At 43.0% G+C, this 14,183-nt stretch overlaps 1 protein-coding gene across 1 annotated transcript in view; it reads left to right on the forward strand.

The window, feature by feature from the left end:
• gtpbp4 (GTP binding protein 4) overlaps positions 1–13,787 on the forward strand; it is a 34,852-nt gene extending 21,065 nt beyond the window's left edge. Inside the window, exons 13-17 of the mRNA XM_072508270.1 lie at positions 2,695–2,795; positions 3,515–3,715; positions 4,329–4,394; positions 6,329–6,478; positions 12,135–13,787. Of these exons, the coding sequence (XP_072364371.1) occupies positions 2,695–2,795; positions 3,515–3,715; positions 4,329–4,394; positions 6,329–6,478; positions 12,135–12,287 (671 nt within the window). The 3' untranslated portion in view covers positions 12,288–13,787. The remainder of the gene's footprint in view (positions 1–2,694; positions 2,796–3,514; positions 3,716–4,328; positions 4,395–6,328; positions 6,479–12,134) is intronic.
• The last annotated feature ends 396 nt before the right edge of the window (positions 13,788–14,183 follow it).

Consider the following 14,183-nt stretch of genomic DNA (forward strand, 5'->3'; position numbering starts at 1 on the left):
GATTAATGGATGGTCTCCAATAGGTAGACACATGGTGACCAAAGTTTCAATTGGGGCATAGGCAAAATTTAACTTTCAATCTTGAAAGCTGCCTACCCTTCACAAATCCCGCCTGGTCCTCATGAATCACCCCCGGGACACAGTCCTCAATTCTCGTAGCCAGCACCTTCGCCAGCAACTTAGCGTCAACATTGAGGAGCGAGATCGGTCTGTACGACCCACATTGCAATGGATCCTTGTCCCGCTTCAAAATCAAAGAAATCAGCGCCCTGGACATTGTCGGGGGCAAGGTCCCCTCCTCCCTCGCCTCATTAAAAGTCCTCACTAGCAACGGGCCCAGCAGGTCCATGTATTTCATGTAAAATTCAACCGGGAACCCATCCGGCCCCAGGGCCTTCCCCACCTGCATGCTCCCCAATCCTTTAACCAGCTCCTCCAGCCCAATCGGCGCCCCCAAACCAGCCACCTCCTCCTCCACCCTCGGGAACCTCAGCTGATCTAGGAATCGTCGCATCCCCTCCTCCCCGCCGGGGGCTCAGACCTGTACAGATCCCCATAGAAGTCCCTAAATACCTCGTTTATTCTCACCGCACTCCGCACCGTATTCCCCCCTCTATCCCTAACTCCACCAATCTCCCTCGCTGCCTCCCTCTTACGAAGCTGATGTGCCAGCACCCGACTCGCCTTCTCCCAATACTCATACGCCGCCCCTGCGCTTTCCTCCGCTTCCTACCTCCAGATCCGGAATCCGACCCAGCATACGTTTCATAAATCCGGCATCATCCCAATTCGGGGCATATACGTTCACCAGTACCACCTGCACCCCCTGCAACCTACCACTCACCATCACTTATCGACCTCCATTATCCGCCACAATATTCAGCGCCTCGAACGACACCCACTTCCCCACCTGTATTGCAACCCCTCTGTTCTTTGCATCCAGCCCTGAATGAAAGACCCGCCCTCCCCATCCCTTTCTCAGCCTTACCTTAGCCATTTTAGGACCTACTCAGTTAATGGTAAGGTGTTGGGGAGAGTTACAGAACAAAGAGATCTAGGAGTACAGGTTCATAGCTCCTTGAAAGTAGAGTCACAGGTGGACAGGTTGGTGAAGAAGGCATTCGCAGGGAGGCGAGCAGGTGGTGAAGATCAAGGAGAAATGGGGCAGCACAGTGGATAGCACTTTTGCTTCACAGCTCCAAGGTCCCAGGTTCGATTCCCGGCTTGGGTCACCGTCTGTGGAGTCTGTACATTTTCTCTGCGTCTGCGTGGGTTTTCTCCGGATCCGGTTTCCTCTGTGTACCCGCTGGAATGTGGCGACTAGGGGCTTTTCACAGTAACTTCATTGCAGTGTCAATGTATGCCTACTTGTGACAATAAAGATTATTATATTATAAATGGGAAGCTAAGTTGGGAGGGGAGATCAATTGGGGAGCATAGAGTGAGGCAATGCGTAAGGTCTCCTCTTGTGTAAGGATGAGCCTGATACAGCTTAAGGTGGTGGACAGGATGCATATGACTTGGGTGAGAATGAGTGGGTTCTTTCGGGGGATAGCAGATGAGTGAGGTGTGGGCGGGGGGCAGCGAATCACACGCACATATTTTGGGGTTGCGAAAAATTGGGAAGATTCTGGGTGGGAGTGTTCACGGTCTTAGCCAGGATAGTGGAGGAGGAGGTGGAACCGGACCCTTTGGTGGTGATATTTGGGGTTTCAGAAAAGCCGGAGCTCAGGGAGAGGAGGAAGGCCTATGTCGTGGCCTTCACCTCTCTGATTACAGGTCGGCAAATTTTGCTGGAGTGGCATTCGGCATTGCCACCGGGGGTAGCGGCTAGGTTGAATGACCTGCATGACTTCCTGCAGTTAGAGAATATAAAGCATGAGTTAAGGGACTCTGCAGAGGGGTTTGAGAAAAGGTGGGGGTGTTTATGACCATGTTTATGGGACTGTTCATCACAGGGGCGGGGGGGGGGGGGTGAAAAAGGGGAAAACTTTGTACAGACTATATAGTTGATTGCTGGGAAGTATGTTTCCCGGGGTGTTTATTTGCTGTAACCTGTTTTGATACATACTTGTAATAAAATAAATTTAAAAAGAAAAGATTTTCTCGGATGCTACTGGGACTTGATGATTTGAGTTATAAGGAGAGGCTGGATAGACTGGGAATTTTATCCCTGGAGCGTAGGAGTCTTAGGGGTGATCTTGTCGAAGTCTATAATATAATGGGCGGCATAGATAAGGTAGATAGTCAGGGATATGGGCCAAATGTGGGCAATTGGGCCGAGCTTAGTGGTAAAAACTGGGCAGCATGGACAAGTGACCTGTTTTCATGATGTAAACCTCATGACTCAATGACGATGACTCCTTTGATGACTGACATCAGACAGCTTGATAACATAATTTGTCTTAATGGACTTGTCAAGTTTTACTTGAAGCATATATTTGAAGGCCTGGCAAGTAGCTATCTTTGGATGCTGCTGTTTGGTTACTTCATTGGGAAGTGTGATATGGGAAAGAATCCTTTCCAGATATTGCTGCCAACTTTAGTAAAACTACTTTGCAGCTGAACACACGAATATTCAGGTGACTGGATTTTGGGTGTTTGCCTGTCTCCTTGCAGGTAGTGCTGCAGTAATATTGCTGCTAAGTTATCAAATCTTTACACCTCAGTAAATAATATCTGTTCACTCTTTAGAACACTGGGATTTGATGAATGCATCAGAGAAGCACGATCTGATCCCTGAAATATGGGAAGGTCATAACATAGCTGATTTCATTGACCCTGAAATTATGAAGGTGAGTGAGAATTGTATTCTGCAATTTAAAAAAAACAAATTTGGTGTTTTGACAGGTAACTGGAACTTTACTGAGTTGGATTATTTGAACACATCAAGTGCTGAACAATAATTTAATTTATGACTCATTTAATGTAGATTCACTTTAATGTCGTTAATAAAGTGGTGTCCGTACATTTAACTTTACCAGTTTTACTGTAACTTTGTTTGCCACAGATTTCCTCTTCTGTGGTCTGCCTGACCACAAAACCTCACAAAGCCCAGCTCTTCTGCCTTCTCCCTCAGTTCCCCCTCCCTCTGCCCTGCTCTCAGGCCCTACCTCCCACACCGCTCCTGGAATTTGTTCTGCTCCTCCTGGCTACTCACTGATGCTGCCTCCATTCTTCACCCATGCTGAACTCCCACTGAAGTCCTGGACCCCACCTAGTGGCATAAATTGGCCAGTGCAGGTAATTCTGGATTTCAGCTGAAAACTGCACTGACCAAGTTCTGTCACCACAGCCTGGTCAATCTAAAATTACTGTGTATTTTTTGCTGGATATTGTATTATATGTATTTTATATTTTATTTTGCAAGTTATTTCAGCTAGGAATTAACTGCATGTATGGTACAGTATTTCAACTTCTACATAGTTTTTTCTGGACGAGATTGTCAGCATTCACTGATTTTGGATTTGGTGTCCATCTTTTAAAAAAGCAAGATGTAAATGCTTCTTTTCAGAAACTTGAACAGCTGGAAAAAGAAGAAGAGCTGAAACAAGTGGCAGGTGAATACGATTCTGACTCTGAGAGTGAGGATGAAGAAATGAGGGACATCAGACAGTTGGCCGTTCAGATAAGGGAGAAGAAGAAGATGCGAATCTTGCTATCCAGAGAGAAACAAACCAAAAAAGGTCCCAAAATGCCGAGAACTGCGAAGAAGGCGAGTACTTTGTGTGTGTGTGTGTGTGTGTGTGTGTGTGTGTGTGTGTGTGTGTGTGTGTGTTATTGAGTAACATAGGTAATAAATTGAATTTTTAAAGATTCTGGGTATGTCAGCACAGCAGTGATCACTTTGTTTTCCCACATTAAAATGATTCCAGTGATCATCTGAGTTTACAGGACAAGTGGAATTGTCCAGTAAACTTGGATTTGGATCCAGTCACCTTGCGCAGGTAACCGTTATTCACATGTGGGACAAGACCCAAGAGAGTTACCTCTACTCATTGTATTTACAGTCTTTCTGAGTGAACTCACTGATACGTAACTCATTCTACAGTTTTGAGGTGTACATTTGTACCACTTGAAAGCCAATTGAGATAATCAATACCATGAATTGCCCTTAAATATGTCAGAGGGGAGACAACCCAGTTATTTTCGAGTTATAGTTTGCAACGGTCAATGTCATGGCCTACATCACTGCATGGTTCTTCGACAATTATGGCATTAATTTTCTAAAATTAAGGATGACCGCTGATGGACTAGTTGGGTGATGAGAAACAACATTCTTCTGGAAACTTGAAAAAAAATCTCTAATGAAGCTTTTTATTTTTCAGGTTGAACGAAAAACTTTGGAAAAGGAGATGGGGTCGCTTGGTTTAGACATGGAAAACAAAGATGAAGTAAATTTTTTAAAGAAATATTATTTACAATTGAGTAGTTCATTTCAGAACGAGAAAAGCTATGATTGTGGCAGCCCAAGACCAGTGGATATCTGTGTTTTCATTGTGTTTTGTTGGGGTCTTTGTCAAGAGGCCCTGTGGAAAATGTGGTGCTTCCTTCCAGAAAGGCAGGAGAAATATGAAGAATCCTTTTCTTTCATCTTCCTCACTTCAGCTTAATCTCCAAACATATCCAAGCAACTGGACAAGCTGTTGTTGAATCACACAATTGCTTTGTTGCAGATCATGGAGGAGGTATCCCGATTGTTGGAGAATGGCTTGCGGTATTTGTCTAAAAAAATGCATTTAAAACTGTCCCTGAATTATGTCATAAATAATGAAAAGCATGCAATGTGAATATTTGCTTTAAATTGGCAAAATATGGTAACATGGTTTTGTATACTAATGTCCTATCCACATGTATATCAGTTTCTTCATCTCATGACTAGAATAGCAGGAATACTTTGATGCCGATTATGTCAGAGTAATTAATAATACACAGCTGATAATGACTGACAATTGGGCGCAGGACAGCAAGGCTTATGAATTTTGTCATTCTAGCTGTCACTAAAGGTTATCCTCTGATTTAGTGAGTCAAGTTCCATTTTGTCTTGTGACTTATTGATAAATACATTGCAAGCATTGAAAGAAAATTGTCAAGATGGGGCATTTTTATCCCGTTTTGAAATGCAATGCTGTAGTTTGAGAATCACAAACTGCCCTTTGTTGAAAATAGTGGCAATTTGGAAATTGCCTTTGTGTGAGATTTCTTCGATTAAATTACAATAATGTGCCATCTATGACCCTAAACCTGACCCCCCTCCCGCCAAGTTCTTGGAACAATCCGGTTAGGGGCCATTAACCTTTTGTATAAAGTTTGAGATTCAAGGCATTTGCTAAGACAATAAAGCCACAAGATGTCACTGTTTTTGAACAAACAAAATAATCTTTACTGTACAAGGTTAGAGATGAAACACTAACATTCAGGATTAATATGAGATAAATGTGAGGTAACGAGCAAACATGCTTTAACACTCACACTACACATTAAATAGCAAATGCAACCAAGACAGATCCCATGGATTTCTCAGCAACCCACTCAGACATCAGAAACAATGTGAGTCACCCAATCTGGTTGAAACTCTACCTCTCTCACGCGAGATTCCACTCTTTACCGTCTAAGATCTAGCCTTTGAAATCTGTCCAAAAGTTTATCCAATTTGGACTGCCTAGATGATTGCGCACCTTTCAGACTCCATTCCCCAGGATTCCCGATGTGCATGCCAATACCAACTCACAAGCACAATTGTAGCCCTTCAGCTGCACTAAGCAGCACACTACTGCTCCAAAGGGGCACTTTTGCCCCAAAGGCCTGCAGCACGGAATCAGCAACCTTCTGCTGCCTTCTTTGATCTCCAGGACTTCTTCCACCAACTGCTGCACTTTTCCTACTGGGAGTCTCTTTCTTTGCTCCTCTCTTTCTGAGACTTCTCCCTGGCCCCTCCACCCTGCCCTGTCTGGTACTCTTCTCCAATGTGGTGCCCTGCTGCTTGGGTCACGTGACCCAACGTTTTGCACCATTTCATTTTTATGTAGGCGCACTGGGCACATTCTTGGACCCAAGAACTTCTATGCGGCCCGCTCCTCGTCCGCGGGAACCCTCAGGCCTTGTCGTGGCTTGTAGTTCCAGGTCCTCACTGCTCAATGAGGAGGTAAGTTAGACCTAGTAACACCCTAGAAATGTATTTAAAATTATATTCTTAAATTGGGTATTACAAATATAATGAAAGTGACAACTTTAGGTTTTTAAATACATTAAATTATAATTTTAATAGATTGTTTAAATGCTCAAAAGCTGCTCAAGTGTGAATTCTACTCTTTCCCACACTGTTTAGACACACTATGCACAACAAGCTCGACGTTCCAGAAGTGTCACCAGAAAACGCAAACGTGAAGAATCTCGGCCACCAACATCTAAAGTCCACAGTCGCAGTCGCAGTACTTCTCGCACTCCGCGTGATCTTTCTGGTGTACGTGATGAAAAGGTTAGTTTCCAATTCACAACTGAATTGCTGTTTAGAATAATAGTAAATTGTAAAGAATCAAAATGCTGAAGTTCAGCAGAAACAAAAACATTGCGATGTTTTGAGACAATTATCGATAATTTTGTTTATGTTTCGGTAAGAAATTTTCTGCAAACTGATCACACTAAAGTATGGAAAACTGAGAACCAATGGCGATTAGTTATTGGATGGAATTTGATCATTTTGAAACCTAGGAACAGAAAATAGAAGTATAAGAAGGTAATTCGATCCTTTGAGCCTGCTCCACCGTTGAATATGATCATGAGTGATCCTGTATCTCAACACCATACACCTGTGCTCGCCCCAGACCCCTTGACACCTTAGAGTTTGGAAATCTATCTATTTCCTTTTTAAATATATTCAGTGACTTGACCTCCACAGCCTTCTGTGGTGGAGAATTCCACAGGTTCACCCTCCGAGTGAAGATACTTCTCCTCATCTCAGTCCTCAGGGGTGGCACAGTGGTTAGCACTGTTGCCTCACAGCAGAAGGATTTAATTCCAACCTTGGGTGACTGTGTGGAGTTTGCACATTCTCCCCGTGTATGCGTGGGTGCGACGGGGTGCTCTGGTTTGCTCCCACGATCCAAAGATGAGCAGGTTAGATGGGGTTGAGTGGATAGGGTGGGGTGTGGGCCTCGTTAGGGTACCCTTTCAGAGGGTTGGTGCAGACTCGATGAGCTGAACAGCCTCCTCCACTGTAGGAATTCTATGGTTCTAAATGACCAACCCCGCATCCCGAGATTGTGACCACTTGTTGTAAATCCCCACTCCAGCCAGACGAAACAACAATCCTGCATCCAGTCTGTCCGGCTCTGCAACGGTTGACCCAATCTCTCTTCATGTGACAATCCTGCCATCCCAGAAATCAGTCTGGCTGCACTTCCTCTATGACAAGCATATCCTTGGATAAGGAGACCAAAACTGCGCACACTGTTCTTGGTGTGATCTCACCAAGGCCCTGTACAGCTGTAGTAAGACAGCCATGCTCCTGTAATCGAGTCCTCTTGCATTGAAGGCCAACATGCCATTTGCCTTCTTAAACTGCTTGCTACACTTGCATGCTTGCTTTCAATGATTGATACAAAGGGACCTGGGTGTCCTGGTACATGTCAACATTTCTCAATCTATCACCATTTAAATAATACTCTTCTCATTTTGTTTCTCTGTCCAAAGTGGATAACGTTACATTCAACCACATTATACTGCATGCATCATGTATTTTCCCACTCACTGAACTGGTCTAAATCACCTTGAAGCCACTCAATATCCTCCTCACCAACCTCCTCACCACTCATATTCCCACCAAGTTTTATGCACCAACAAACTTGGAAATATTGCATTTGGTTCCCTCATCCATGTCATTGATCTATATTGTGAATGGCTGGCATCCCAAGCACTGATCCCTGCGGGCCCCCACTGGTCACTGCCTGCCATTTCGAAAAAGACCCATTTATTTCCACTCTTTCCTGTCTACTAACCAATTCTCAATGTATGCCAATATATTACCCCCATCCCATGTGCTTTAATTTTGCACGTTAGCTTCAGATGTGGGACTTTATCACGACCTTTCTGAAAATCCAAATACACCATATCCACTGGATCACAGTGATCTATTCTACTAATGTGACCTCAAAAGACTCCATAGGTTTATCAAACATCATTTTCCTTTAATAAAGCCATGTTGACTTAGTCTAATCCTCTTAATATTTTCTAAATGTTGCATCCTTTATTGTAGACTCGAGTGTTTTCCCTACTATTAACCGGTCTGAAATTCCCTGTTTACTCCCTTCCTCTTTTAAATAGCATGGTTACATTTGCTACCCTCTAATCTGCTGGGACTTTTCCAGAATCTATAGAATTTTGGGTGAACACAGCCGACCAATCCACTATTTCCACGGCCACCACCTTTAGTTCCCAGGGATGTAGATTATCAGGCCCTGGGGATTATTGGCTTTTGGTCCCATTAATTTCTCCAGCAATAGATGGAAATTTGATAGTTGGGGGAAGAGGCAGATATTTCTGTGGCTGCAGACTTGAATCCAGGATGATATGTTGTGTCCTTGGTGTCAGGGTTAACAATGTCATAGAGTGGCTGCAGAACACCCCGAGGAGGGAGGGTGAACAGCCAGCAGCCATGGTCCACATTAGTATCAACAACATGGGTTGAAAGAGGGAAGTGAGCTTTTAGAAATTAATTTATGGGATATGCATGTCGCTGACTAGGCTAGGATTTGTTGCCCATCCCAAATTTCTCTTGAGAGGGTGGTGGTGAGCTGCCTTCTTGAACCACTTGTGTCCCTGAGTTGTAATTACAGCAAAAGTGCTGTTTGGAGTGAATTCCAGGATTTTGACCCAGCAACAGTAAAAGAACGGCGATATGTTTCCAAGTCAGGATGATGAGTGACTTGGAGGAGAACGTCCAGATGGTGATGTTCTCAGGAATCCGACTTGGAGGGGAACCTCCAGGTGGTGGCGGTGTTCTCGGGTATCAATTATCCATGTCCTTCTGGATGGTATCGGTCATTGGTTTGGAAGGTGCTGCTGAAGGAACTGTGGTCCGTTCCTGCAGTGCATCTTGTAGATGGTACACACTGCTGCCACTGTTCATCAATGGTGGAGGGATTAAATGTTTGTGAAAGGGGTAGCAATCAAGCCGGCTGCTTCACCCAGGATAGTGTCGAGCCTCTTAAATCATAATTTATGGATCTAGGAAAGAAACAAGCAAGTAACACCTCAAAGATAATAATCTCTGGATTACACCTAGGAGAATGCACAATTGAGTACAGGAGGATATAATAAATGAATGCCTGGCTGGAAAAATTGTGCCGGGAAGGAGGGCTTCAGATTCCTGGGACATTGAGACAGCTCTGGGGTAGGTGGGACCTGCACAGAGTGTGTGGGTTACACTTAAAAAGAACTGGGGCAATTTTGCAACACCCAAAACAAAGATGTGATTCTGCAATTGGGCAGCATTTGCTGAACAATCTTAAATACATTAATCATAGAATTTACAGTGCAAAAGGAGGCCATGCGGCCCATCCGGTCCGCACCGGCCCTTGGAAAGAGCACCCCACCTAAGCCCACACCTCCACCCTATTCCTTTTAACCCATATCCCAGTAACCCCACCCAACCTTTTTGGACTCCAAGGGCAATTTATCATGGCCAGTCCACCTAACCTGCACATCTTGGACTGTGGGAGGAAACCCGAGCCCCGGAGGAAACCCACGCAGACGTGGGGAGAACGTGCAGACAGTGACCCAAGCCGGGAATCGAACCTGGGACCCTGGAGCTGTGAGCAACTGTGCTCCCCACACGGTAATAGTTAATAGCTACACTAACAAGCAATTGAAGATAATCAGTCAAACTTGCAATGTGGCTCATTTACACTTGCTAGAAGTGACATATTCATACCTAGCGACCCATTCTCGACAAACAAAAAGAAAACCTGACTTTTACCATGGCAACTCCTCTGCCAATCAGCGTTTCCTTGCCAATCAATCAGCATCCTTTCTAATGCACTGTAAATTGTCGTATAGCGCCGAGGGGTTTGATCGGGTGGATATCCAGAGGATGATTCCGTTTGTGGAGGAGATGAAAACTTAAAGACATAGTTTATAAATAAAGTTTGTTCCTTTTAAGACCGAGATGAGGAGAAACATTTTCTCCCAAATGATCTTTGGTATGAGGAATTCTCTTTCCCAGAAAGTATTGGAGGCATAACATTTATTCAGCGCTTAGTTAGGTAAACTGTTCTTAGGCAAATGAGTGTAGAGTTATGGGGTGCAGACAGAAAAGTGGAGTTGAGACCTCAACTAAATCAGTCATGATCTTATTGAATGGCGGAGCAGGTTTGAAGGGTCAACTGGCCTACTCCTGCTCCTATGTTCCACATTACTCAGTGTTGTGCATATCTTCATTTACACTGTAGGCGCAGATGTGAGTCATGCTTCCAGGGTTACTTCATCTGTGCTCAAGCCTTTGCTTATTTTGGCCAACTTCACACAGGTCATTGACTAATTTTGGCATTGCCATTTATGGTGTATGAGAGATAGCACTGACTGCCTAAGCCACCTCCCTCTATCCAGTCCATGGATTATAATAATCTTTATTATGGTCACAAGTAGGCTTACATTAATACTGCAATGAAGTTACTGTGGAAAGCTCCGAGTCGCCACACTCTGGTGCCTGTTCGGGTACACTGAGGGAGAATTCAGAATGTCCAATTCATCTAACAAGCACGTCTGTCGTGATTTGTGGGAGGAAACCAAAGCACCCGGAGGAAGCCCACACAGACACGGGGAGAATGTGCAGACTCTGCACAGACAGTGACCCAAGCCGGAAATGAATCTGGGATCCTGGCGCTGTGAAGCAACAGTGCTAACCAGTGTGCTACCATGCCGCCCTTCTGTCCTATGTCCCTCTTACCCTTATAACATTACCTATATGGAGGATTCTGAGATTTTGGGGGCTTTAAATTTGATTATTCTACGTGACATATTTGTAGGAACTAAAACCCCAGTCATTTTTTAATCTATCCTGATATTGGTAATTTGGACATTCTGAATTCTCCCTCAATGTATACAAACAGGCGCCGGAATATGGCGACTCGGGGCTTTTCACAGTAACGTCATTGTAGTGTTAATGTAAGCATACTTGTGACAATAAAGATTAGTATTATTGGGATGGCATCGTGATTAGCACTGCTGCCTCACAGCGCCGGGGACCTGGGTTCGATTCTGACTTTGGGTGGCTGTTTGTGTGGCGTCTGCATGTTTATCCCCATGTCTGCGTGGGATTCCTCCGGGTGCTCCGGTTTCCATCCACGGTCCAAAGATGTGTGGGTTATGTAGATTGGCCATGCTAAATTGCCCCTTAGTGTCCAAAGTTTAGGTGGGGTTAAGGGGATAGAGTGGGGGAGTGAGCCTGAGTGGGACGCTCCTTTAGAGAGTCGGTGCAGATTTGATGGGCTGAATGGCCTTCTATGATTCTACACTATTTACCCATATTACTTGGCCATTTGCATGACTACCAGTTTCAGGAACCGTTGTCTATTCCAACATACCCATGGCAGTCACCTGTATTTCATCCTCGGTACACTTGAGGTCATCCAAAACCTTGCTGTCTATGTTTTACTAGCACCAAGTCTCATTCAACCATTGCCCCTGTTCCTGCTAGCCAAAATTGTCTCCCAATCAAGCAACACGTTGAGTTTAAAATACGCATTCTGGTTTTCAAACTCCTCCCTTTCTTTGCAATCTCCATCGGACCTATTACTGTCCAAAATACCTATGATCATCTCATCCTGGTCTTCTGAGCATTACTGATCTTAATCATTCCACCATTGAGTCTAGGCCCAAAGCTCTGGAAATCCCTCCCTAAACTTCTCTGACTCTCAGCCTAACTTTTCCCCCCTTTATGATAATTCTGAAAATCTCTGACAAAACATTTGGTCATTTAATTTATATTTATGGCTCAGTGTCTTAATTTTGTCTTACTGTTCCTGTGAAACACCTTGGGATGTTTTATTATGTTAAAGGTGCTATAGAAATTTAAGTTGTTACCACTGTCCTCTTTTTTGTTGTTGCATTTTTTAAACTTAAATGCTTTTGTTTAGATGCTGAACAAGGTCAAGAAGATGATGAAGAACTCCCAACAAGACATGAATCGCCTGGGCAGGAAAGGTGAAGCTGACCGACATGTATTTGACCTTAAACCAAAGCATCTTTTTGCTGGCAAGAGGAAAATGGGTAAAGCGGACCATAGATAAACTAGAAAGTAATATCGCGCTCTAGAACACCGTTGTGTTATTTTGTAATCCATCAGAAAAGGAACTAATGCGTCTTGTGTAACGTGATATAAGGAAAGAATAGTATCTCATTGAGACGAGATCTTGAACATACAAGGTACCTTGTCAAGAATGTAATTGTGCCTTTAGTGATTTGAAAAGAAAATTAATTTGGATGTTAAATTCAAGGGTTTGTTGCTTATTAATGAACGTGTGTTTTGTGACCTCCAATAATAAATACGTATAAGAAACATGTGTTTCGAAATGAAATTAATGTAATTTACGACTGTCAGATAGAATGCTACTTTGAAAAGTCGCTAATGCTACCAGGTGTTCTCAGTTGATGGCAATTGGATGATCTGACTAGAATTTAGGAATGTACATTGGAAACAGAATCATCAGCTCTTCCATTGATAACTATAATAAGACTGCCTTTGTGTTCATTGACTTTAAAACTGAGTTTACAATTTGGTTTATTAATGCACGATACCATGTCCAGACATCCAGAGTCCGGAAAGACCAGGGATCTTTGGGCATTCCTCGGTTTTATGTCTTTATATTGCTGCTGTGTTTACTTCAGGTCAGTTTTTGTACTGTTTGGATTGTTTTTGGAGATCTCTTCCATTGGGGTGAGTGCCACGCAGTGCATTGTCTTTTTAAACTGTAAGCAAACCTATCCTTATGCCTTTTGGTGGAGGATAATTTTTGCCACATTTTAAGAAAAATATATTCTTTGACACCTATATCTTTAAGTGATTGCTCCCTCAAGTATTATTCCTGCGACATGAAATGAGATGACACCAAGCAACTGAAGCCTTTTCCTTATTAAAGGAGATGGAATATACATTTTTATTTTTATTTAGTGCTTGCTGCCTACCGCGCTGAGGATCCAGGCTCTGGGTCGCTGTCCATGTGGAGTTTGCACATTCTCCCTGTGTTTGCGAGGGTTTCACCCCACAACCCAAAGAAGTGCAGGTTAGGTGGATTGGCCACGCTAAATTGCCCCTTAATTGGGAAAAAAAATAATTGGATACTCTAAATTTATTTAATAAAATAAAAATTATTTAGTGCATTTTCAAAGATTGAACTGGGTAATAAAAATATTTTTTAAAATTAGATATGCATCTAATACATGGTCAGATGTTTTAATCTTTAAAAGACATTTTGGGTGTCATTTCAGAAGGAATGTTTGCTGTATTAAATCCTGTAAATATCCATCATATTGCTGTTACTCATTTAGAGCTCAGTGTGTGCTCTCTATTGTGTTACAAGAAAGCAGAATATTTTGACTATTGAGTCGAGCCCTTCCAGCTTTTGATTCAGGTAGTCATGTTCAACAAGTTCAGTCATTCCACCTCTCCTACTGAAGATGATGGTTTGGGTATTGTGTAGCTATAATGGGCGTTTCTTTCCCAACTCCTGTTTCAAACTTTCATGCACCATTCTGTCCCCCTCAAATAAAAATATTGCTCAATGTTCAAATTTGCTGTGTTTATTGAATTTCCCCTCACACTTTAATCATTAAAATATATTTTGATGTTTCTGCTATGGAATGTAGTAATGTTGTATGACTTTGGTTTAAGTTTCAAAATATTATACATTCAGTTTTTCCATGAGGTTAAGTGATTAATGGAACTGTTTCAATGCTCTGTTCGGTGATCGGTCGAAATGACCAAAGTATTGTTATGACTGGGTGAGGAGAAATGAGCTGACTCTACTTTTCGTTCAACCTCCTCTGTTGGTTGCATCAAAGGTTTGTTTAAAATTCTTTCTCCATGGATAATTTTTCCCAATCCAAATATATTTATTTTTTGTTATTAAGGAGCTAATTTAATACAGGTTTTCTTGAATCAAAGAAAAAGTTTAACCCAAGGAAAA

Source organism: Scyliorhinus torazame, chromosome 6 (genome assembly GCF_047496885.1).
Source record: "Scyliorhinus torazame isolate Kashiwa2021f chromosome 6, sScyTor2.1, whole genome shotgun sequence".
Taxonomy (NCBI): Eukaryota; Metazoa; Chordata; class Chondrichthyes; order Carcharhiniformes; family Scyliorhinidae; genus Scyliorhinus; species Scyliorhinus torazame.